Below are 27,286 nucleotides of genomic sequence, written 5' to 3'. Positions count from 1 at the left end.
CAAAATGTTCAAGGTTTAGGTGATAATGACATATAGTCCTGCACACAACTGTAGGCTATGAATATCACCAGGGAGGCACCCGATCAGTCCCCAAATTATTCTTCAGTCAGAAAAACCTTCAGAGCCAGGAGACCCCAACAGGGACTTGATGTCAACATCATGAAGTCAGTCTGGGAATGCATGCCAACCCATTTACCTGTCACAGCTTACAAAAACCTACCTGGAAGATCTGGTGCTGCTTTAAAGAGACAGTTCACCTTCAAATACACATATTTTTCCTTTGGCCTATAGACCTACTAATCCATCTAGACTGCTTAGGTGTGTACTGAAGATGTCAGCCACCTTTGAGATTGTGATAATCTTTCCAGAAGTCATAACCCATTAGGGCTGCTCACCTATACTAAAATCCTAATGATAATCATTTTGATCAATATTATGACCAGGATTAATTAACCCAGTTTCTCACAGACTTTGGAAAAACAGTGGATTTAATAAACTTTGGGGAAAAAAATTGAGTGGATTTCCCTCAAATGAAAAAAACTAACTAAATAAATAGATGTGAACTAAACCTCCTGCAGCCTAATGGAGAGAGAAAATAGAACCTGGGACAACGACTGTTTTGTCTCCACTGTCTTGTTTTAATCAATGCTGGAAGCCAAAATTGTACTCTGAATTAAAATTAAATTACATGAACAGCGCAATGACGCAGTTACTGAAAAAACTGACAAACACTATTGTTATCTTCTTTCTAATGAAGCACACCGGCCAACCAAAAGAAGTGCTCGGATGGCTAGCACGATAGCGGAGGGGTCCCCATTCATTTCATGGGCAGGTATAAGTACGCGTCCTTCTACATACGGTTCAAAGTTTGCAGAAAGAAAACGACTCATTACTGCGTGAAAGTGTTTCTGGATTTCTTGAGACACTGCTGCTGAGTTTTAAAAGCATTTATATATATTTTGGTGCTTTGAACACCACAAGGCAGGACTAAAGTTATCACCAAAGACTGCAAAATAATGTAGTTGAACAAACAGCACTACGGGCCGGAGGAAAAACATTTAACTCTAAAGTGGATCTCAAACTATGTGCCAACCAGTGTAAAACATATGGAGTGGAAATAGGCTGATTGAAAAATACTCAAACAAAAGACTAAAATTCAGCCTGGATCCTGTTTATTGCAAATAACTGATAGAAACTGTGAGGTATGGGGATGTGAGCTGTTAGGATCACACCAACGTTAGCTCAGAAAGTTTCCTCACTTTATTCTGTTGTCCTAACATCTGCCAAAGCTCTATATCATGATATAATAAAGACATAATGTAAAATTACATAAATAAAATATAAAAAGGGTTTTCTATGCCCCCGCACACAATCATATATCACAAAAACAAGAAGTGGCTTCCTTACCGAGCTGGATGTGACCAGGACAAGTGTGGATGCGGGGTTGCGGAGGAGAACTGCCCCGTTGGTGGCTGCTCCGTTGATGGGGACAGGGGCCTGCAGGCCTGGGGGGGCTGCGTGTTGGATGTGGTCCCTCGACCTGCTTCTCTCTCTCTTTCCTAACGGGCCGTCGGAGAACTTGGCCAAGGGCACATCTGGGTTGCGTACAATGACTGGGGAATCCCGGAGGGGGACGATGCGGCGTGGGGAGGGCTCCTGGGGCAGTGGTGAAGGAGGAGTGGGAGAGACTAGCATGGGTGGAGGCGTGGAGGCGGCAGAGGATGGTGGCCTGCTGGTGGCGCTACGAGGACGGGGAAAGGAAAGTGAGGAAGGTGTTGTGGGCTGACTCTGGGGGGAGAGGACTCTGAAGGCAGCAGGGCTGTGGCCCAGGGGTGGGTCTCCCACCACCCCGCTCCCAATGCCCACCAGCTGCTGTTGCTCTGGTTTGGTCTGGTAGTCCTGGACAGCAGGTAGTGGTGGGGGCGGGTGGGAGTCGAACTTCCTCTTGCTGGGGCTCATTGGGACTGTAAAAGTCAGGTTGGTCTGAAAAGTGGGCACGATCCCTGACAGGTGGCGCTCTCTCTCTGCACCTGGTGTACCCATCTTAGTACCACTGAGCTGTCGGGGGCGGCGTGGAGTAAGTGAGGCAGTAGCAGTGATGGGGCTGAAATTGGCAGGGCGGAAACCAAAGAGTGGAGAGGGGGAGGGTGACGGTGTTGGCGAGAAGGGTGACTGGTTGGAGATGGGGGAGAATGAGGGTGTGCCGGAACGAGAGCCCCCAAGAGAGACGAGCATGGTTGCCGCCTCACATTCATCGAAGTCAAAACGAGAGAGGTCCTGGGGGAGCAGCGAGGGAAGGACGAGGCGGGGGCGAGAGTCTCCTCCGCGGCTGCTGGCCTCACTGCTCTCCCGTGATGTCTCATCCCAGTCAAACTCTGAACTGGCTCTCCCACCGCTGAGTCGGAGTTCAGATGGTGTTAAGGTCCCTGTGCTGCTGGCTCCGCCCCGATCCCGGCCACCTCCACTTGCTTCCATCTCCTTGGTCCTCATGGAGAGGTGTCTGGAGCAGTATCCTCGTCGCTGGGACTCTTTGGAGCAGCCTTCCCGAGAGCACAGCCTCCTCCACTGCTTCCCATTGAACTTCTTTCGAATGCCTGTTGGCGTGCACACTACGTCTCCCTTCTTATATTTTTGCTGGGCAGCTGTCAGCGGAGTCCGGGAACGTGACGAGGAGGAGGAGGTCGAACCTGATCCGGATCCACCACCTGCTCCACTGCTGGCAGAACCTCCCCCTGACGTCTTATCGGCTCTGGAGGAGGATGTAGTGGAAGAGGAGATGGGAGGGAGAGGAGGAAGCTGAGAGGTCGTAATGACAGCGCCAGCGGCTGGGTCAAGGCCTAACAGGACAGGTGAAGGAGAAGGGTGGGGGTTCAAGGTCAGGTGGGAAGGGGGAATCCCAATGCCCCGCACCACAGACAGGTGGGAGTGGGGGTTGAGGTAGCCAGACGGGGGCTTAGAAACAATGTGATGGTGTTGGGGAACTGCCATAGGTTTGGCCCCGGGTATGATCGGTCCAACTGGGACCATGCTGAAGTGGGAGACTTCCATGTCTTCTTCAGGGGTGAGGGGCATGTATGGGTGATGCTGCTGCTTTGCACTGTTCTCCCTTTCTCGCTCTCTTTCCCTCTCTCTTCCCTGGTTTCTCTGAGGGTCCCTCTCTCTCTCCAGGTCCTTCTCAATTTCCCACTCTCGGCCAGGAGCCAGACTGAGGACTGAAGCTGGAGTAACTTGGGAGGTGATGCTGTGGCCCGATGTGGAGGAAGCAGGAACCATTCCTGGGTAGGGTATTCCTCTTCCTAACACCGATCCCATGCTTGGGGTCATTCCTCGACTCAAATGGCTCACCTCCACATCCATGTCTTCCCTCTCCTCCCGCTCTCTCTCCTGGTCTCTCACCCCCTCTTCTCCTTCATGCCCCCCAGCAGAAGGTAAATCCAGGTCCCAGGGCGGCACCAGAAGCCGGAGAGTTTGTCGGGAGACCCACACTGCCTGGGTAGCACCTCTGCCTTCTTCGTCATCATCCAGAGAGTGAGGCCTCTCTTCAGAGAGCAGGACCCGGTAGCGGTTAGCCACTGCAGGGTGTGGGTCTACCTGTGTCACCACACCTTCTCGGTACCACTGCCACTGGCCCTCGCTGCCCTCCTCGTTGCCAAATGGCACACAGACACGGGTGCCTATGGGTACTGGATGCACACCAGGTGGCGGGGCATCTAAGATAATGTCCACCACCCCTGGGGGGCTATCGTGTCTGTATGGATAGCGGCACAGCATCTTCTCCCCATTGAGCTGCACCTCCAGGCTTCCACATTCACCACTGACCTTACGGACCACACCAGCCCGGAACACCAAGTCGTGCCTCCTGTCACCTCCTCCCTCCTCATCACTTCTTCTCCTGAGCTGGCGTGCGAGGATGCGCTGATTCTTCAGCCCTTTGGCCAGAGCATCGGACAGTGCATCGGGGAGACTGGACACTGTGTGCGCGGACATTTGAGGGCGTGTGTCACCGACTACCTCCAGGTCAGCCGAATGCTCACTGGCTGTGTCTGTTGAGGAACAGCGGGGCAGTGGGCTTGGGGACACCTGCTCTGCATCTGCCACCCCATGACCTCCTCCGGGCTTTTCCGCTCCTAGTGAAAGGGTTGGAGGTCCCGGGGAGTCCTGAGATCGCTCTCCACTGGTGGTCTGACTGCGGAAGTCATCCATCAGGCTCCTGCTCTGACCGTTTCCTTCAGAGTGGGAGATGCTGATGTCGAATCCTGGACCCGTTGACTCCTGGCTGAGGACTCCGCCGCTCAGAGGAAAAGGAGGGGGCGTGCTCGATGCAGGGTTGCTATGGTTTCCAGCAGTATTAGACGAGCAGTGTTCGGAGGTGTACTTCTTTTTGGGGACGCGGGCCTTGAAGGTGGCTGTTTTGCGGCTGGAGGCGGGATTTGGGCTGTTGTTGGCGCTTGGTGTACTACTGTTACTACAACTGCTACCGCTGCTGTCACAGTGGCTGCTGCCGCCACCGCTGCTCGCAGCAGACCTCCCTGATCTGTCATCGGAGGATGATGACAGCTTCCCCATCACTGTCGCTTCTGACAGCCCCTCCCCGTCTGAAGAGTCCCGCGCTCTGGCTGCGTCCACCTGAGATGACTCTGAATGTGAGTTAGAAGAAAACGAAGATGAGGGAGTTCGGTGTTGCGGGGATCTGCTTCTGTCTCTGTTCTCGTCTGAATCTCTCTTCTCTCCTCCTTCTGGGGCATCCCCCGCTCCTCGCCGCTTCCCTCCTTTTGCCCGGGTGGAGGGAGGGGAGCGCCGGCCCTGCTTTTTTATCGGCTTCATCTTTTCATCTAGTTGCTTTTTCTCCAAACGGTTCCTTTTATTTGTTTATTCCAGAAATTCTCCTTGGCGTTCCTCTCCTGCTCTGCCTCGTTATTTCCTCCTCCTTTCCTTTCTCTCTATTTTCTTTCTCTGCCAGGCCCTCTCACTATCATCCTGTCTCGTCTTCGTTGCGCGACTTCGGCACTTGCCCACCTTATTCCAGAGACTCTGAAAAGAGAGGAAGAACAGGTGAGTGTAGGTTCCTCGTGCAGTAAACACATTCAGACAGAAACACGACTCAAAATAATTTCTGAAAACATTCAAACGACGGCAAGTAGTTAAAAATAAAAATGCAGCAAAGATTTAAAAAAATAAGAGTAAGAAACAGTTAAATTATAATTCAAAGAAATGTATTCCCTGCTAAATGATGCGCCATCGTATTAGAGTAGTAATGAACATGACTCATCTACAAATTCATTACACATTAATTCATTACATAACAGGTTCTACTCACATTACACAAGACCTACATCCATACCAGGTATATACTGAAAACAGGAGGCCATATTGTAGGATAAACACAATGTAGGCTTACAGCACGGCATGGAAATAGTGAGGAGCACTCTGCAATTTGCCCAGACAAGCCTTTCTGCATGCAATCCTCTCACACACACTCTCACACACTCACGCACACACTACTTCTTGGCCGGGGCAGTAGAGGCGGGGGAATTCCTTCTTTGCTCACATACTGAAACCCTCCCTTTCTCTCTCTCTTTCTCAGTGGCGACCTTTATCTGTGTATTTCAAAGTAAAGTCAATCCGCCCCTACAACTCACTCCATTTCCTGTGGAAGACCATTACCTAACTTCCCCTTACTTTATTCCTCCCTCTCTCTTTGCTATGCTTTTGTTTTTATCCTCCTTGCCTCCATTCTCTCTTTCCAGAATATTGATTTTTGTTTTTTTTTTTTTTTACCTCTCATCTCTCGATTTCCTTCCTCTCCTTCCTCTTAGTCGCGATACTCGTTTTTGTGCCGCAGGCACCCAGAAAAGCAGACTTGTTCACAATAATTGTTATTCCACACCAGAGTCATTCAGTAGCGCTCTTAGCCGTGTCAGAGTCATTCAGATTATCTCTTATTCTCCACCGGCCTCATTCACAGCTCAGACTCCCGTTTAGAAAGTAAAACATCGATTAAGCTGTTGTCGTTTAGCTGGCCGTGCCTCGGGCTGTAGCTGCTGTGATCTCTGCCTTATTTCTTTGAAAGCAAAAGTCTCCACAGATACAGAAACATGCATGTAAGAGGGAGTGCCAGAACAGCCCTTATATGCTCTGTCATCTTCATGTAATTCCTCCCAGCTGTGATGCTCGCTGTCAAAATGTTCTGTTGTGATGTCTATCAACAACCACTAGGCATGTCTGCTTGTCAGTGACAGTTTGGCTGTCTGTTAACTTACATGTCTGCCTGTCTGTCCCTGTTTCTACATTCGTCCTCCCACTAGTCTCGGTCTCTCTGTCTGCTCGTCTCTCTTCCCTTTTGCTGCCTTCCTGTTTGTCTGTGAAGGCTTGCATTCATTCAGGTCCTTTTAATATCTGCCACATCATATCGGCTGGAGAGAAATCCATTTTCAGAGATGAGTGCCGCCTGTCTCAAGGCCACACACACACACGCACACAAAGCAAACATCTATGTGTTGATAGCTGATAGTGCACACGGAGAGGTTGAGAGCTCATAGCCATCATTGGCCTCTATGTAAATCCCTATTTAGGACAGACAACTGTAGAGCAGGCACCATAAAATAATTTGGCAGCTGGCCTTACTTGGTCACGATAGAGGTATGCTACATGTGTTTACTCAGTAGTGCACTGTGTACAACAGCTGGTGTCAGAGTCATGGGCCGTATGATAAGAGCTTAAAGGCAAACTGACACAACACACACTAACCTCGGTGAAATATGGCGCAAGGGAGTCCATATGGGAGGTAAAGTAGGTCTGTGTGTCTAATGTTTCACATTCATGTAATCATCAGGTGCACATAAAGAGCGGGGTAACAAGTTCAGTCATAATTTACTTGCAGAACAGCATTTGAGCTGCTGTGAATAGTGAGTGCAGGCAGCCTGGAGCTGATACGAGTCATACGAGAGAGAGAGAAAAACAGGACTGATGCACTACTTAGTCGTAGCTCACATTTTCTGCCATAACCGTGCCAGACTCAGTATTAAATACTGTATAAGCAGAACTGTGTGGTGATTTTCACTTTAAAATTATCAACATAAAAGAATATTTTAAAAAAACCCCAATATTATTGCAATATCTTTTATATGCAGCAGGGTTTTTAACGTCTCAGAACAGGCCAAGTAAAGTAAAAGTAAATCTGCTAATCCTGCTTCAGTGACACAAAGTAACTAATAAAAGTGGCAGTTTTCCTTTGACATTGACCTCTTTGGGTCTCCAAAAAGTTCTGTATGCAGGAAAACCCTGTATAAAAACAATTGCAACAATGCTAATCTATAACTTTATTTACTTATTTTGTAAATTAATGAAACTGGAAGTGCATGGAGGTCATGAGACAGTCTGCAAATATTATTTACAATATTACCATGGTTATCGTGACTTATCTAGTCCATATATTCCTTATGCACACAAAACAGTATGCCCTACAGAATATTTATGCTAATACTGCAATAACTGAGTAGGGATCTCTAACGAACTTTTACACACTTCAGTTCCTTATGGTGTCATCTACGTTGGTAACAGGATCACTACAAAGCTGCAATAAAAACAGGGCAGGTCAATATAGGCATAATCATAATCCAAGGACGATGTCAACTGCTCTCTAACATACTGGTTAACACAATACTGATATTTAATTTTCAAAATAATGGTTTTTGTGACACTTGTAGTATATGTATTCCTTCTACATACAAAACCGTACGCCCTCCAGGACGTTTATGACAACATTTATTGTTTACTTTAAGAATTCCGAAGATAATACAGTGATATAGTAGAATATGGTGTCACATGGTGAACTTTACAGATCTTTCAGCTCTTGTAACCTGATTTAATTAACCCACGTTATGATAAATGATATCTGCTCTTGCAGAGCACCTTGTTAAAGTTTATAAGGACGGGGCAGGCCGATAGAAAAATGAGAAGTAATGCTATCAAACAAATTCATCTAAAATTTTGTTTATTGCGTGTTGCCTTTACTGGCAAAGTAGCTAAACTCAAAATGGTAGTGAATGGAGGTGATATAAGAGTCCATAACCACACAAAAGCATACAAACTAGAATAATTACATATTTATTTATCATATTATCATGTGTATTACTGACATTTTTTTTAAATACTCGGGTTATTATGACACCCCTAGTAGATATAGTCCGTGGTATAAACTCACTATAATAACATTTACAAAGTCAGCTTACAGTCCCCTGTAAGTGCATTTCTAATCCACATTTAGCTGATTGCTATCTAAAAGTTTTCCCAGGCTCAGAGCCCCTCTCTAAAGTTCATAACAGGATTACTACAGAGCTGTGACAGCGACAGGCCAGGTCAAAATATGCATGATCATAAACCTGAGCCGATAACAGCTGTTAACTTCACCTAGACTAGGCCCCAAAGCACAAAACGCAAACAACGAGCGGTGATGTCACCTCTGCTTTAGCCGGATAGTGCCGTGTCAAGCCCTCGTAGTACCGCGATTACTACCAGTTTTACTCCAAACACTGCAGGCCGTGGCGTGCTCCTACCAGGCCTCAACTAAACACACAAGGCCGCTTGGAAATCCTCTACTCACTGTAACCGGGAAATAACCGGTTTAACGGGCATACTGACCCTTAATGCCACCATATATGGCCCACATTTGCCACCTTACAGCTACACAAAGTCGCTTGTTTGACCCATCCGAAAGTGACAACCGTCTGAAAATAGAGCTAAAGCTGCCAGGATGGTTTAGTATTAACCCTCGTCGTTATTAGCATAATTGCAGCCGTGTTACATGGGGTGGTGGAGCTGGTGGGGGGGGGAGTGTCAGTGTGTTGCCACAAACTAGTCCAAGGGGAGGAAAAGAAAAAAAAAGGCCTCTGCAAGCGCTTTAAAGCCACAAATCAATCCTAACAGCCACGTTGATGTGAGAAAAAAGAGGAAGAAAGGATGACAAGCGAGGAGTTTTCGAGGTTTTTCATAAATAACCGTTGTTTCTGGAAAGTCCATCGGCTGTTATGGCGTTTATTTTCTCGTGGAAAAGTTTCAGGCTCACTGTGTCTAAGCCGCACCGCTCCCTGTTTTTTTTTTGTTTTTTTTTCCTCGCAGAAGACACCCATTCCGGTCTCTTCGCAGGCCACCCTGATATCAGAAACTGTGCTGATCAGCTCCTCCGCTAATACTGTTTGTGGTAAACATGAACAACGTTAGCAAACGCACAACAAGCCCCACTGCAGTGCTGCAGGAGAAGATTTGTAGGCAGCCTGTACTCACCAGAGCTCATGTATAGTACCCCGGTGTGTTTCTCTGTTGAGTCCGCTGGGTAAAATAGGGCAGGGTGGCCAGTCGTCCGCAGCTGCCAGTTAGCGGGCGTTCATGTTTCTCCGGCAAAGCAACTTAAAAGGAGGAAAAACTACTGCCCTGTACATTCTACACTACAGTCGCAAAATGGTGAATGAAGCCCCAAAGCCTTGACAACCAGCCCGTCCGGCCAATCGCGGAACACGAACGCGTACAGTAGCCAATAGGATGCCGCGTGAGGGGAGCAGAGGCGGGGCCGCACGTCAAAGTAAATTTGATTGACGGCGCTTTGTGGCCAATCGCAGTGTGGGAAAACACAGAACAGCTGTTCGGAGAGCGAGGCTGCGGCGGCCAATAGAGCTCCTATGTGGGTATGTCTGCGACTTTATACAGGCACGCAGTACAGGACTGAAACCTTTCTCTCCTCCTGCCTTTACTTATTTATGTGTCTTACTCCCTTTTACATTTGGCTGTAAACATTAAAGCAGCTTAAACGGGCTCATCAAAGGGCGTTAGACTTCCTTTTAGTGGACCAAAAAATAAAATAAAATAAAGTGCCATGACATTATCACATTTAATAAGGATCAAAATGTCAGGTCACCGACCTCAACTCACACTTTATAATGTAGATTTTGCACATCTCATTAGGTGCTTGTGTGCTATTTATGTATCCACATGCATTCCCATGTGCTGTTCTGCAGCTGCACTGTGATCCATGTAAGCCACAGGTTGAGTGTAGTTTCAACAGGAACCACAAAAAAGAGAAAGAAAAAAAAACACCAACTCCCAAATTCTCATGCTCTCTCCCCTTTCCTTTTCTCCATCCTTCTTCCACCCTCTCAGCAAATCAGAGGAGCTCTGAAAAGCACAGTATCCCCCTTTTGTCCCGCCTCCACAGCCAATCAGGGTAGCCATTGGAGGGTATACGTCACCAGAGCAGTGTGTGATTGGCTGAGAGGTCTGAGGTCTGCAGGCCAATGACCGAGTGGTGTGGTGAGGTCATTATGCTTGTTGCCATCAGCTTGGCCAAACAGAAGGAGTGAAACCCCAGTGAGTAAGTTGGTCCAAACATGGGATTATGGCTCCTGAGAGAGTGACCCATATACACTGTGGGCCTCCCTGCACAAGCACACACACTGTGGGAGATCTGTTTGTTTGCAGGAGCAGATACACTGAGGAATAAAACACAACATGCTACATGCAAAGAGGCACGCAGGAAGCGCAGAGGCATCATTTCCTAAGACACTAATGGCGTTGCTGTGTAGCAGTGCGGCGCGCTGGTTCTATAGCTTAAAGGCACAGATGGCGAGCATGGTCAGTGATGATACAGAGCTGGCTGGCTGGCTGCGGCATTGCAGTCTGTCTGGCGCACTCACACGCACATGTACACACAGGCGAGCGGGCACGCTTCCCACAGCTAAACACAACTGGGCGCACACATTAACACAGGCACCTCCACACACACACACACACACACACACACACACAGCAGGCGCAGCAAAGTTATAACATGCCTGGGCGTTACATAAGCTGTACGTGTGCTGGAGCGCACACACACACAAACACACACACACATATATGCATGGGTTTATGTGTATTGTACAGCCTCTTTGAGCATTCAAACAGGCACTGTTGCACATAAGTGTTAGATTGCGCACTCATGCCCAAGCTCAGCTTTCACATATTAACAGTACACATATGAACAACTTGTGACTCGCAAATTCGACACACACACACACACACACACACACTTAAGAGTGAGTGGGATCTCCAGACATCCACACCCTGTATAGTGAAGCACTGCAGTCTCTTCCTCTGCTCATTCACTGTAGACAAGTGTGTATTCAAGAAATGTAGGGCGAGTAGAGAGAGCACACAACTTTGAGGGGTGGCTGGTTTCGTAAGGCGCCGTCGAGAGACATTAGAGTGAGACGGAGACCCGAGATTTAAGTCTCTGCAATGCTTAGAGTGAGGCTGGAAATAAAAATGTGAGGGCAGGTGGAAGTGAGACAGGCGGACAGTATAAAGAAGGACAGCTGATAGCAAAGACAAGGGAACAAAGGTGGCAAAGAGACAGAAAGGGGAAACTGGTTGGAGAGCCACTCAGACTGAGAGCGACTGTTTGCCGCAGGAGTCGAGCTGTTTGTGAATGAGCGGCATAAATCCGACTGGTATTAGCACCTCTGAGCACTTTCTAAGAATGAGAGGGAGAGCTGTGGCTAAGCCCCCCCAATCCCAGTCACTTTACACTAAATGCATTATGGCCACTTAACTGCTAAACAGCTCCAGGGACCCTGCACTGTGCCTGACCCAACACTCTAACATGCTCTAATTCAAGTGTGTGTGTGTGTGTGTGTGTTTTAAAAAAAGAAACAATTCGAGAGTGAGATGAGTCCAGCACTTCTCTTCTCCAGCCCTGGCCAACATTTTGAAGTTGAATAGGTGTACAGTAGATTTAACAGCCTGCACTTGGTGTGTGAGTAATACGATCTGACACGAGTGAGGAGTCACTCATGGATAATACATGTATAATTATCCACAAAAGCCTGCAAAACTTGAAATAACTCTCCAGTGGGAGCTGAATAAGGCTGTCCCAAATCTGTGGAAATACCTTCAAAATAAAGAGAAATGCCATCTGAGCGATATTAGAGCAGCCTGCAGCTCATGCATGGAGCTGACCCTCCACTTTGTAAACTCTCTAACCCACATAACCCTAAACCCACCTCTGAGCCATGGCTGAGTAGAAAGAATAACAAAATAGTTCATGATGTGTTATTCCGAATACTGAGTACTGCATTTCTGAAATACTCTATATACTGCAGGATGACCATATAAGACAAACTTAAGAGGGCCTGAATGATTTTGAGCAGAAAGTGTTGGTGCTGGTACTCAAAATACAAAACAAAAAACTAACTGCATTACTTTTGTGTTACTCTGACATGTCCTGAAATTCACTGTCACACAATACCCAGTTAACAACATAAACCTCGGGCTACAGTCACACTGACAAAAATTAATATCCTGATGATTAATATCCATACCACCTTTCTGTTAGTGTTTGAACACAAAGCTGGAAACACAAAGCAAAGTTGCAAACCAGCCCAAAGAGACCGCAAAGCAATCTGCAATGATTTTCTATAGTAGGAACATATACAGGTAGAAATGGAGGCTGTAATGCTGCACACCTGACTGCTCCTCACTGCCTCTGTTACTTGCTGAAGGTGAGGATCTGGCTGCAGGGCTGGGTTGGCATTCACTCACTCTGGGTTCTTCGCTTGCTTTGCGTTAACATGATCTCTGTGCGGATGTTTGTAAAGAGCCAGTGTTGTGTTAGCAGTATAATGCAGTTGTTTTTGTCCTCGATGCAGCCTTCACTTTATTTTACCGTCACATTTTTGTGTGTTGGTGTAAGAAAAAATAAAAATAATGGCCACATCTTCACCCCTCATAAGTTATAGGATACTAAATAATTGTCCTCCTCACTGCACATGAACTAAAATCAGCTCCCTGCAGTATGATGTGCAGGAAAAAAAGCACATTTGATGCATAAATCCCCATCCTGTAGATAACTGAAGAACCTCTGTAACTCAAGTAACAATATAACTTGTAGCTGTAATGTGATTACAGAATTTAGCACAGTGATGCATTACATTGCTCTATTACTGAAAAATGTTATGTGATTACAGTAACATGTTACTTTATAAAAGTAATGGATACACAGTAGAACAGTGTAAAGTAAATACATAAATGATTTAAATATTATTAATTGCCACAAAAATAGAAAATAGTTGAAATACCCTGCTAACAAGATGGCTAACAGTTAAAATCATTAACTTTCATTATAGTACAAATAAGCACCTGAAACTGTTAGCTTACAGTATGATAAAAACAGTTGAAACTGCAAGATAAAATGAATAAGTCATTGGCTTGCGTGTAGCTAACCAGTGGCAATGTTAGCTTAAAGTATGGATATACATAATAATCTGTTAAATATACTGAATAAACTGCTGAAACAGCCAAAATTGCAAATAAAAAGTTGAAAAATGTTAACTAAAACTATGATTAGCAGCTTATATCGTTATTTAAAATATAGATAAATCAAATACTTAGCTCAATATACTGGAGGTTGAAATTGTTTACTACATACTGGAATACATAGGAAGATGAAATAGCTAGCCAAAATGATGAATAAAAATCTAGAAATATTAGCTAAAGGTATGGCTAGCAGTTATTAGCAACTGTTAGCTTAAAAATCTAAATAAAACAGTTAAATTAGCTACTTACAATCATCAAAAATCAGTTTAGTATTAGTTTTAGAATAGCTTGTAGCTAAAATGATATCCCAAAGAGAAGACAGACGTTAATAGCTATGATATTATTGTATACAGTCATTGGGGTGAGCAGGTATAACAACTAGCTACAATCTTGATAATTATTAACTAACATTTTAGCCAGCATGTTGCAATGGTTAGCTAAAATATGGTTAAACAAATTAAGTTGTTAGCTAAACATGCACGATAAACAGGTGAGACAGCTAGCTAAAATAAAAAGTACAAAATGATTAACTAAGGGTTCAACTAGCAGTTGAAATTGTTAGCTAAAAGTACGGACAATGAAATTAAATTGTTGGCAAAATGTACCAGATGAAATATAGCCGGTGATATCCTGTTAGGTCAAGCAAGGCAAGCACTGCTTTTCCAGTGAAATTTTAAAAATCAGCATCAATGAAAACTTACCAAAGAGAAGTATCCTCTGTTCTTTCATCACAAACAACTTTGTCTTAGAACTTTCACCTGTTTGCATCCATCCTTTAAATTTCTGCCATCTTGTGGCCACTGTTGGCTATTGTTTCTGGAAGCAGGCTTCACTCTGCTTGACTCGGAGCCATCTGCAGCTTCTGTTGATTTCACGGGTCAAGCTGAGTGGCCAGCAGCTGATGGGGACCCGTGCACTAGACTAGCTGCTGCTCTGCTTTCACTGCTCTGAGATCAGTTTCCATCTGTTGCTGTGTGGAAACAGAAGCAGCCTTAGCAAATAAATGACCTGTGATTATCATCTTGACAGCTAAGTTTCCTCTTATTTACCATCTTGACCAACGTGTGATGTAGAAGGGTCAGAGCTGTAAGATCTGCTCTATGAGAAATCATATGGTTGACCGACAGTTTAACCAGCTGTTTTACCAACACAACACCTTCAGTTTTCATAAATATTTGAATCCCCTGTAGATACTGACAGGTACCAATGTCACAGCTCTTTGATTTAGTTGTGATTTTTTTTAAAAACATATTTTAATACTTTTAAAAAACAAAACAAGGTGTAGGTCGCTTTTTTTTGTTACAATTTGTTTTTAAATATATATTGTCTTGAAAAACAAAGACAGCCGCTACAAACAGGATTTTATAGAATATGATGCATTACTGCAGCTCAGCTCAGTCACACTGATGGAGAATTGTTACTTTTCATACTTTTACAATAATACACCTTTATGTGTGGTGAGGTGTTTTCATAGTGTGCTGTCGCTATTTTTATTAAAGGAATTCTTCTAAAAATTCCTTCATTGTCAGCTAATAGTAAATATTTTGATCATAACTATAAAAGCAGCACAAAATCATGAAACTTGACGTTTTAATCTGGTTTGTTTTGTTGCTGTTAAACGATGTGAGAACATTTTCTGCTCGTCACCACATGACACTGTGTGTAAGAATATGTTTATGTATTCTTAATGATGAGCTAACATGCAAGCAGCATTTTAATGCTCCATATGTGGAGTGTGAGTTTTGAATGTAAAATCATGAGGAACTGCAATCACAGGAAAACAAAAACAATATTTGATAGAAGTTGGCTGTGAATGAGCTCATGCAGTCTCTAAATGAAGCTTATGCATAAGTTCATCGGTGATGAAGATCTGCAGTCGCTCGTCCTGAGTGTTTGGGCTGCTAGTCTCTTCTTTTCCTCACTTCCTCTTTCCCACGCTGTCAGACTCAGTACTAACAGACTTTCTCTGGTCCGGTCTCTTTCTCGCCTGCCGTCTGTGAGCCCATCAGTCTCTGTTCTGTGTGCTCTTCTGCCACTCTGGGTCTCAGTTCTACTGCAGTGGTTCATTTATCAAATTCTGTATCTCAGTGAATCTTCTGGATGATCTCTCCTTATTGAAATGGACCCTGTGTCTAAGCTTTTTTCCTAACCGCTGTTTCGGAGTTTAGGTACTAATTTTCAAACTTACATGTGCAGTGCTGCATGTTCATTTCAGAATTTGCTGTTTTCATCTCCTCTGACACATCAGAGGTGCAGAGCTCTGCCTCTCTGCTAATGTAGCCTCAGGGTTACATCCAGGGACGCTGGGTGACTAAAGGCCTGCTGTTTAACATCTTTAAAACTTCATTAAAAAGGCCTCACATGCTGAACGCCTGCCTCACTTCTATCATATAACTGATACCACGCACTTCCTGTGCCAGCAGCTGAAACAGCCTTATATCGCTGTGACTTGCTTGTATAATAAGACGACTCCCACTTCACTTCATTTTGCATATTTCTCTTATGTAAGTACATTACGAGCATTGGTTTGCATATTTAAATAACACGAGCTAACAAACCTTCCACGGTGACCACACAGTGACCACAATCTCTTCCTCTCGATGTTGCAGTCATCATCAGAAATGAAGCAGAACTATTTTTAACTGTGAAGGCTGTGAATCAGCGGTGCCTACACACTGCTGACAGATTAGTGAGACGTGCTTGGACACGAAACAATGAATGGAAATCTGAAAGGGTGATGAAGCTGGGGGACTTTTACAGTATCCGCAGCAGCCATCTCTGCCCACTAGGTGGCGCTGTCTCTCCTGTGGATAAGAGTCTGTGACTAACCCAAGTGATCCTCGATGCACCTGGTTGTTCACATTATTTTGACCCAGAAGGACTCCAGGCTGGAAGACGAGTGTGGCATCAAAATGTAGATAAGAAGGAAACCTTTTGTGTGATGTAACTTATTTTGAAAAGTCGCGTATCCCACAGAGTCATGTGACCCTTAAAAGTTCACTTCCAGTGAAAACAGATCAAACTTCCAGAGTACGTGTTTCTGTTACTGTATGTCACTGTATGCAGTGTTGCTGCTGAAGCTGTGATGCAGTGTCTGACCTCACAGATGTGTTTCTGGAAGAATGGTCAGAAATTCCCATAAACACTCCTAAACCTGTGGAAAGGGGCTCACATCATATTAAAGCCTCTGGATTAAGATGTTACTCCGGTTCACGTGTGCGTGAAGGCAGACGAGCGAATACTGTTGGCAGCGTATTTGATTTCATTGTTTACTCTGTTTCATCACTTCTGCTTTCTTACAGTTTTGCAGAAACTTTCTCGAAGCGTTTTCAAAACTCTAAACACAAAAAAACAGTTTTTGAACTACTTTCACAAAACTTTCAACTCTTCTGGCAAAACCGCACAGATGCATGAAAGCGAGCTCAGAGCCACAGTTACACAGTTATAACTGTGTAACTGTGGCTCTGACTCTGAGAAGTATGAATCAAATCCACGTCAATCAGTGAAACGGTCACTTTCATAAGTAAATCACAGACTTCCACACAATCTGGCAGAGATGAGGAAGCGCTCACATTAAAGAGGGTTGGGTAAGTCCACAGCAGAGCAGGATTCAGGAATTTAAACACACCAAACAATCTGGGATCAGCTGAGAGGAATCCTCACCTGCAAAGAGCACGTATGCAACCGCGGGACTGCAAACAGGTGGATGATCACCAAATGGGTTCCAGGTGCGCAGCCAGAGGAAGCATGGGAACAGATCAGCTCTGCAGTTTGATGCTGTTTGGGTTTGAAACACTGGGAAGTTTCTGCAGCAGCCCCAGAAACCTCTGAGAATCATCATTTTCTATCCTGAAGACACATCAGTTCAACTGATCCTGCAGAAACATGGAAATATGAAGCAGATCAGAAGGAGTCTGACATCTGAACATCTACAAAGTCCTGAGGTGTCTGCGCAAAGCTGAGAAATCAATAATCTATTACTCAAAGACGCTGGCATCTCTGTGTTTCAGATCAACAGATTTCTCTGAGCGAATGCTCTCCTCTGTTTACACGTCCTGCTTTTTGCTTTTTCTCTGCTGTAGTTTGTAATAAATGCTGAGCAGTGTTGTTATTTTGGCCGGCTGACGCATCATCTGATGATGGTTCAGACTGTTTGGATGTGTTTGTGAGTTTTATCCAGTTTTATAAAATTAAATCAGGTTTTCTGATAAGTTTTAAGAAAAAGGGGAGGAAGCCTTCCAGAAAGGTGTTGTTAACAGTTATGATAAACTATAAATTACGAGCAGCTTTCATCGATTCCTTCATAACTGTGTAAACACGAGGGTGGCTCCAGCTTACAGAAAGATGAGATCTGCAGATTGTGTCTGAGTTAAAAACTGCTCGAAGTGTTGACTCAGTAAATCAGTAGATTAGAGATTTAAAAATAAGAAAGAGCACCTCCTTCTCATGAAGGTGAGGGTAATAACTGGACCCCCCTCTGAGGGGTGAGAGCGCGCTGATCCAGCAGCAGATCTGAGGGATGCTCTCTTCTTGTGACTCTCACAGATGATGAGTCCTCATCACTGAGCTCAGCTCAAATATACTCAGAGACCTGCTCAGGTACGCATCAGGCAGCATGTGATCCTCTGCACACACTGACCTGCACCAAGTCAACCTCACTGACATCTGTTTCAGTCACTCTGGATTGATTTTGGGAGAGCGGAGCTCGTTAGTGCACACTAATAGCTCAATGTTCATTTGCCTCTGGATTAGGGCCGAGCTGTCAAACTCACTTTACTTAGTGCTCCACAGACGACTCGATCACAGCCCCAAACTACTGCTTAATAACACGCCTTTCATTAACTGTACAGTAAAGGTTCACATCTAATGAACGATCCATGGACTAAACAGATGGTGGACAGCATGAGAGACCTTAAAAAAGGACTCGATGCAGTCATGTGAAAGCCCACATACACCCTAATTAAGAGGGTAAGTATCAGCCAGGTGCTGCTAATCAAATGCACTTCATTAAATGATCATCACCAAGTGTGAACACCTCTATAAAGGCAGAAGTTTCTACAGTTTGCTGGTCTGGAGAATTCAGGTGGACTTCACAGGAAATTCATCCTAAGGTTAGACCGTGCAGCGCTCACAGAGACTGCAGTCTGAGCCTCAGACCCCACAGGCCGCAATCAGCATGTTAAAGGTTAAAGTTCATGACGGCACAGTTAGAAAAAGGCTGAACCAGCATGAACTCCTCTGTGTACCAAATCATTCTAGAGTCAAACGTTTGACCCCCCAGGAGTGAGCAGGTGGGACTGTACAGGATTTCCAGCACGCTTTGATTGGCTGAAAAGTAAAAGTCTCAGATGTGGATGCATCAATACTGAAACCCAAAGATGATCAGAAGCCAGAAAATCATTGAACAATAAAGAGAAAATAAAAGCTCATACAGATTTTTTCATAAAGCCTCAAAAACCGGGAAACAGAGCAGAGGTTTCCGGCACAACTCCAAGCAGAGGTTAAAGCTCCAGCAGCATTTATTCAAAACAACTTTATTGCTCCACATGACGGCCACGAACTGGATCATGCAGCGTTTCTCTGTATTACATTTAAAACTGCATCAAAATAAAAGTCAGTGTATTCGTCCCCCACACGACCTTTAATGTGCACAGGGTCAAGTGTTCCAGTTAGATTTAATAACGTGTCCCACATGATCAACTCTGCTCCATGTTTGGGGATCTGCCCCCCATTATGGAGAAATACAACAGAAATCATCTTTAAAAATATTAAATATGGTTTATTTAAATTATTTTGTGAATTCTTTGGAGTTTGATCACATTTAAATAATGTGTCACTAAAATATCACAGTTCTAACTGCAGATTAATAAAATGTGAAGTACTGGACACACAGAATTATGGCAAACCTTCCAATAAATAAGGAATAACATTTGTTTGAGTTTGGAAAGGTCTGAGATCCTCTGGAAAAAAAAAATGGGATTTTGATGTGGAAGCAAAAATAACATGATGATGATGGGAAACGTTTATATCTACAGCTACAAAGAAACAACATGTGGAAACACACAGAGCAGATCAGACTGGGTTTGAAGCACAGAGTGAAAACTTTATTGCTTCAGTGTGTGGATTTTTAATTTATGGAACTGATATTAAAACTGATTTTACTGAGGGTTTGATGTTAATATTTGGATGTTTTTCTGGAGAGTTTCTTACTGAGCGCAGCCGAAAAACATTTTGTTGAAGAAAAAAAACATGCAGGGAAATTTAAAGCCTTTAACCCCCCCAATAAACAGATGTATTTTGTGACTCAGGATGTGAGTATATGTGCTTTAAGAAGCTGCTGCAGCCTCACGTGTGTCTCACCCGTTTTAAATGTAGGAGGTCCAGAGGTTTCACTGGGACCTGCTGCTGAGAGTGAAGGCAGCGTCCCAGCAGGACTCCAGCTACAATGCATGATAATTAGCCTTCTGTTGTGATCTGGTTTCTATCTCGGGCTCCTGGGCTGTGACCTCTGACCTCACACTACAATCGCTCCCTGCTGGAGGCCAAACAGCCCGTCGGGCCGCCTCCTTTCAACACTGCCCCCCCCCCCCCCCCCGATGGGAGCAGCAGCCGATGAGCGCCTCCAAACCCTGCAGGGGAGAGGGGCTGAAACAAACCCTGAGATGATTAACAGAGCCGAGAAAAGAGGAGACTGCAGAGCTGATCTGAAGGAGGACGTGATGTGGGTGCTCGGTGGTCAAACAGCTGCTGCTTCAATCAGAAAGGACACAAATTTGATATCAGCCCGTTAATAACACGATGGCAGATGTTTGCAAACATTTAAATATATTTGTTTCATAACAGGGAATTTAAATGGCAATAAAAATATAAGTTTCTCAGCTGCGAGCATCTTGGTAACTTCCTGTAAGAAAGCAATCAATTTAAAGGCTGAGTCTGTGAACTCTGAAGGAGCTGAAGGTGGATTTTATTAATGTATGTTTTCATAGCTCCATTAATACTGACGAGGCCTTATTTACACTTGATATCAGCCTGTCACAGGTTCGCGGGGCTGGGGAAAGTATTCGCGTCCTTCCTGACTGTCACACTTAAATGTTTCAGATCATCAAACTAAGACAAAAATAACTCGAGTAGATACAAAATACAGTTTCTCTGCCACACTCAGACCTGATCACTGTCAGAGCTGCTCAATCAATAAATCATGTAAACAGAAGCTGTCTGAGAAAGTGAAGCAGCACATCATCCACCATCTAAAGCAGCAGCTGAGGAACAAGGTCAGGTTTTTTTTGTTCCTGGTCTTTATGCTAAGCTAAGCTAATCTCACCTCCAGGGCAGCTGTTTTGAAGCTTTGTCTAAATTCACTGAACTTAAACATAAAAATCAGATAAATCTGATAAAAATATACTTTGCCAACTTTGCCCCAAACTCAGATTTTAAATTTCCAGTGTGGAATTCTCACAGATTACAGGTCGGGATTATTTGAGTCTCTCATATCTTCATATTTATCTGCTTTATGTGACCTAAAACCTACAAACCGACCCATAGTAAACTTTCCGTCTGCTAAATTAAACATCTGGCAGGCAGATGTTGGGGGGTGGAAATCACATCTGAATTCATATAAATGACAGAGTTCAAAGGTTAAAGTAAATTATAAAGCCTGTAAATTAAAGACACTTTTTTATTCCATGTCCTTCCACAGAGGGATTTTCCCTGAGTGCCAGTTTCAGACTGAAATGTGTGTTTATGTTTTTATGTAAACGATCTTCGGGGAAACACTCAATTATAAAGCTGCTCAGGTTTCACCTCCATCCCCTTCAGCGTCAGAGGAACTATCGCGAGAGTTTCAGGAGCACAGTCAGGAAACCTGAAGCTACTGACCTCCGCCAGCAGGGGGAGGTAGAGTTTCAGTAAAGAAACCAGGAGGGACACGAAGTGGGAGAGGCCGTTTTTAATCCTGGAAAGAGATGATTACACATAAACGGGGGAAAACATGCTTGTTAATGACTTCATACTTACACATAAAGAAGCTTTATTTAACTTAAAATGTGAGTCATGGTGCAAAATTTTTGGGTGAAAGCCCAGAAAAGTGGAAAGCATTAAATATTTTACATCACTTTATGATACATGCTATTGGATTAACTTTTTATTTAGTCTTGCAGTTAATTAAAAACAGTAATGAATCTAATATTCTTCTTGTCTAGATGCTTTTTCACATGATTTTCTTGCTGACTGGAAGCTGTAATGCTCCAGCTCAAACTAGGAGCTACTTCAGATTATCTTTAAATCATTCTTCGCCTCCTCAGTGTGAGATCTTACTGGTTTTTATAGCCTGCATTACAGTAAATATATATTGATATCTGTGTGATTTTTGATGGTGGGAAAAAGTGATTTGTATTGAGCACAAAGTCAGTGATGAAAACACTTGTCAGTTGCAGCCTTGGTTTTAGCATTTTCTTCTTTAAAAAAAAAAAAAAAACCTGCACTCTTATTAACATCTTTTGGTCTGAATCTCAAGCACTAAAGCCTGAAACCAGCCTCAAAGTAAGAAAGTGAACTCTGACCTTTTATTTCTACACTGCTGCTGCAGAGCAAAGTGCACCCAGAATCTGTGAGGCGGCACAAACGTCACTGATTCAAATCACCAGCAGAAAGATAAACCCACACCGAGCTGTGAGAGACATTTGCCAGTCGGGTGAGTAATTAGAACTTCCATGTCGGCAGAAGTAAAAACACGAGGTGGGCGGATCAGTGAGGTGTCATCTGGGACACGATTAGCATCATAATTATTAAAACTCTCAGGGCAGCAGTGACTAATGCTGGCCACGTTCTCTGCTGCTGCACTCATACTGAAATTTAGCAGAAAACACACAAACGAGAAGCAGTAAACAGGATGTTTGACTCATTTCTGTCATTGCACTGAAGCCCCGGTGCCACAAGAATCATGCAATATAATGTGTTTTTATTTTACAGGCCCACGGTGAGCAGAATGCTTATCCATGCATGGTGCTTCTTTCATAAAATGTGCAGAGACTTGGACGAGTACAAAGCACTTAACTTGCTGTTGACACGGGCTGAGTCACAGAGCTGCAGGTTGCTGAATACAAAACGATCTGACTCAGTTTGGCTCTCGTCAGTGAGTGAGAAAGAGCTGGGATGCAGCCTCAGACTCTCCTCTTTCAGTGGCCAGTCAGGTCGTAACCAGGGTTATAATAGTTTTGGATTTTACATTATAGTTTAGTTTTAGTTAGTTTTTACTTTTTTTTCTCTAATTCAGTTAGTTTTAATTAGTTTTCAGAGTGGTTTTGCTCGTTTTTATTAGTTTTTATTTTTGGTTTTATGCTTAGTTTTAGTTAGTTTCAGTATTAGTTTTAGTATTTTCATACTTAATCAGGTACGCTTTAAAGATACCCTTTAAAGAAATAAATTCAGCAACCAACTGTTCACAGACAGCAGAACTACATGCTAAATGTGTGTAATATTAAGGACACACATGGACATCAACAGGGAGAAACTGCTAACAATATGAACTCCAAAACTCGATAAATTCTACAATAAACTCCCAATAAAGTTCAGCCTCAGGGCAGCAGATTAACAACAGCTACATGTGGTGTTTGACAAAAACAAACTCCTTCAAGGAGTCAAAGCTCAAATCCAGCTGCATCCTGATGTTCTCTCCACCTGAAGCTGCTTCTGGTTTGGAGCTAGCTTGGTTAGATGCTCGCTGATTAGACTTGCAGGGTCTTTGCGGCCTATGTAGCCTACCTCCGACCTCATGTCCGCATTTATGCATGTATAGCTGGATTGCGTGTATTAATTACCTTGTGGTTGTGTGCTGGGGGTTTTTTGGTCCTTGCTCTTTGTGCTCAGTTTTTAGGGTGCAAACATATTTGTCCCTGTTTTTTCACTTTCTTCATTCCTTCACGTCCATTCCCATAGTTTCAGCAGCTCCCTCCAGGAATTTGCTGACATTTGTGAGTCCTTATATTGATATTGACGGGAAGAGGCCCCGTGGTAGACCCAGGACACGCTGGAGAGATTATGTATCTCGGCTGGCCTGGGAACGCCTTGGGGTCCCTCCGGATGAGCTGGAGGAGGTGGCTGGGGAGAGGGAAGCTTGGGCTTCTCTGCTTAGGCTTCTGCCCCCACGACCCGGCCCCGGATAAGCGGAAGAAAATGGATGGATGGATGGATGGATGGATATATTGATGCTTTGATTATTAGTCCTGATTGTTATTATCTGACTGATAAAGTAGCCGGAAACGCACAAGGACTAAACACAACGTTGTGGCTGCGTTGACCCGACGAGTAGTCACGTTTCTCTGGAGGTGCAGGCCGGGTTGCCTTGTAGGATGAGAGCGGTTTCCGTAGCTGCCTTGTGTGCGCTTCTCAGGTCTACTTTGATGTTGGTGTTTTTTTTCCTGACTAAGAAGTGTTCCGTACATCATCCACAACATCATCCACAACAAGACACTCGCTGCTATCTGTGCTATCATAGTAAAAAAAAAAAAAAAACACCACATGGGACTCTCTGAGGAGCAGCGCGGTGTGCGCACGCACGCACATGCGCACCCATTTGCCCGACGGCGTTCCGAGCTTAAACTCGGAGAGAGGAAAAAAATGATTTCATATCAATCCACAAGACTTTTGAAAAAATAACAATATCTATAATTTCAGTTAGTTTTAGTTAGTTTTGTAAACTCACAATTCAGTTTTAGTTAGTTGTCGTTTCTTCCTTTTAATTTTAGTTTTTATTTATTTCAGTTAACGACAATGTTTTTTCAATTTCAGTTTTCGTTATTTCGTTCGTTTTCGTTAACTATAATAACCCTGGTCGTAACTGATGCTTATGTTCATTATTTGTTTATTAGCCGTCTATAAAACGCCGGTCACAGTTCTGTCACTCCGGCTGCTCCGTGTTCAGTTTAACATCTGCTCAGAAAAGCATAAAAACATCTACAGCCCAGGCCTGAGCCAAGCAGCAACCTCCAGGGATGGTAACTGAAGCCCACGTCAAGTGCCAGACTGCAGTTCCTCCAATGGCCACTGGGGGCTCATTCCAAGACAGACTCGAGCCTCGTGTTAAGATCCCCACCAGCAGAAATAAACATGCTTACAGCTGGTCCAAGATGGGATTTGGTCTTGATGGATCGTTTCTTCCTTTGTAACATCTGAATGGCCTGATTTTTTTTTTTTTAGAAACTCGATCATTAGCAGCTAATTAGCACCTCTGCTAACTGCAATCTCTGCTGAATTGAACCTCTGTACTGTGTTTGTGGTGCTGAAGCTTTTTTAATGGATTATAGCTTTTGATGTGATAAAGACCATAAATACACTAATTAGCATTTATGTCTCTGTGTTGCAGCTGTACAGTTGGATGCAGCTTGCTAACTAAGCCCTCATCCAAACACTTCTGGCTCTTAAAAAGAAAAAGCAGAATCCAAAAACATTGGTTGATGGCACAATGGCCATGTCCATCTTTTACATACAGTCTGTGGTTTTGAACAGGGCTTTGCTGCATGCAGGTCAACATTCACCATGGAGAGCAAAAAGGAAGCACCTTGCTTTTAATGCTTACCTCAGACACCCACCCCTACCCCTTAGAGGCATGTTTTAGTGTGGGTCTGCATCATGTACATTTCATCATCAGATGGTAAGCCTCATGGTAACTGATGATGAAATTGCAGATGTCTGTGCACCTGAGATGCTACATTGTCTCCCTATGCCCCGCCCCTTCCCTGTCCCCTCAGCCCCCAACCTGCAGCAGCAGATGGCTGCCCCTCCCTGAGCCTGGTTCTGTCCGAGGTTTCTTCCTGTTAAAAGGGAGTTCTTCCTTCCCACCACTGTGAAGCATTCATAGGGATCATTTGCCTTGAAATATACCGTTGTGATTTGGTGCTATATAAATAAAGCTTAATTGAATGAAATGACTTATCTGCAGTGGCTGCAGCCATCCACTCCACAGCAGTATACCTGCTGCTGAATCATAAAACTTAAAACAGGAGCAATCATACTAGAGCAGCTTTGCATGATTCACCATTCATAATAATGCTTATTGATCTTACTCTGGTGCTGCCCCCCCCCCCGTCTGAAGCTAACAGTTTCAGGCCTGGATTGGCCGCCTTTACAAAAAACCACTCTGACATCACAGAGAGCCATGAGACTGTGTGAGACCAAATGTTCAGAGCAGTCTGAAGCCTTTGGCTGTTTGAGTTGAGCATCCACCACAGTAAGAGTGTATTTATGACAGATAGAAAACAGCAGTACAGGTATGTAGAACCCCTTACCTGCATATTCTACCATCTACAGCCAAAGCATCCAAATAAAAGTCAGTAAATTATAAATAGACGAGTCACTCGGTTCCCTCCAACCATGAAAACATGAAATAAAGACAGAAACGGGCCATTTTTACCTTTTTTAATGAACCCTGATTATTATTTAATTACAAATGAAGATGAACAGATAGCAGGGAAACAGAAGTACAGGTGGATTTTTAAAAACCCTCGGTCTCTCCTCTGGAGTGAGCACTCACACCGAGGTGGACGTGAGAGGAGAGACCGAGTGAAAGGACACGCTGCAAATAATGAAGGTTAAACAGTACGACGCTCTTTGTGTTCTTACAGAGTCCTCCAAAAATGGAAAAAATATATATACACAACATCATAAAAAGGAAAACAACTGTTTACGCCCCCTCGCTGCAGAGCACGCGGGGCTAGTGTGACCCTCCTCCTGTCCACGGTAACATGGTTATAAAATCAGCGTAATTAAAATAAAAATTTAAAAAAAGTAAAGACTGCACTGAAGCCGACTAGTTAACAGAAAGAGAGCAATCTCACAGAAAACCAGGAATTAATGGAGGAGGGGCGGGGTCATGGCGAGAGGATACAACGCAAAAATATTCATGTTAATAAGATAATAATTACACGAGTAACAGTAATACGTCTGAAATAATACAGAGAGAAATGTAAGAACAGCACTGATCAGGCTGAGGAGTGGAAATATGAACCTGGTGGGAAACGGCGGTTCTGTTGTCAGGTAAGGCAGCACAGGTGTAACAGCTGTTTTTATTTTCCTCACTCACGGTGACTGCTACATCTGTCCTCCAAGTTCCCTCAAAAGTGTCTTCACTTTTTACAGTCACTGAGAAATCCTGACTAAAGGTGCGAGGTTTGAGCCTCGGCCTGTGAAACGAGGGTCGTGATGTCAGATGTGTGATGGTACGGCGGCGGTTTTTGGTCTCTGCATCGATGTTCGGTCCTACGAAGCTCAGTGTACTCAGCAAAAACACATCCTCAGTGTGGAGGTTTTTTTTCTGCTCTGTTAAAAACAGTTAAGGATTAAGGAGGAACGGGTCTGATGAGATCATCACTGCCTGAGAGCAGCGCTCTGAACACGAGGCCACAAAAAAAAACAAAAAAAAAAAGACAAGGCCACATTAATCAAATTGGGGTGCTCTGTGACGCCTCTGCAAACCCCGCCTAAACCTCAGAGGTGCTCTGTCTTCAGGTAAACTGGTATTTTAGGATTATTCTTTAAGTAATCTGCTCCGAGAATAAACCTAAAACATCACTTTACATGAAGATGAAGTGCTTCCTCCGTGGTTTCTCTGATTATTCCTGATACCTGCCTCACTGGAGAGCACCTGCCACAATCCTTTTTATTATCTCTGAAGCTCGTGTCGGCAGATTCAGCAACCGCACGTCTCATTTTTCGCCTCTGTTTCCCTGGACTATTTTTATAACTGAAGTTTACATGTGAGACACCGTGGTAGTTTTAGGCTGAAATCTGGCAGGAGGCCGCCAAAACAAGGAGTCCAATCAGGTGCAGCTCAGCCGTTTAGGAGCCCGTAGGTTAGGGGACGCGAGGCGTTTTCCTGATCCTGATGAAGAAAGCTAACGATCTGCTCAGGACTGGACAAACAGGACTAAAAATCCTGGGCTGGGACTCT

The 27,286-nt window shown here is 44.2% G+C and overlaps 1 protein-coding gene across 4 annotated transcripts in view; it reads right to left on the bottom strand.

Moving 5' to 3' along the window:
- The window catches only part of cica (capicua transcriptional repressor a), a 51,284-nt gene extending 37,114 nt beyond the window's left edge, over positions 1–14,170 (bottom strand). For 3 of the 4 annotated variants that reach the window (XM_030740620.1, XM_030740622.1, XM_030740623.1), the window contains exons 1-2: positions 9,283–9,437; positions 1,408–5,031 (exon numbers count right to left, since the gene is read on the bottom strand). In XM_030740620.1, coding sequence (XP_030596480.1) covers positions 1,408–4,824 — 3,417 coding nt within the window. In that variant the 5' untranslated portion in view covers positions 4,825–5,031; positions 9,283–9,437. Of the gene's footprint in view, positions 1–1,407; positions 5,032–9,282; positions 9,438–14,045 lie in introns of those variants that run through there. The other variant, XM_030740621.1, reaches the window with a different exon arrangement.
- Between the last annotated feature and the right edge of the window lie 13,116 nt (positions 14,171–27,286).

Source organism: Archocentrus centrarchus, chromosome 11 (assembly GCF_007364275.1).
Source record: "Archocentrus centrarchus isolate MPI-CPG fArcCen1 chromosome 11, fArcCen1, whole genome shotgun sequence".
NCBI lineage: Eukaryota > Metazoa > Chordata > Actinopteri > Cichliformes > Cichlidae > Archocentrus > Archocentrus centrarchus.
Note: the sequence above shows the minus strand (reverse complement) of the source record. Positions and strands in the feature narration are given on the sequence as shown.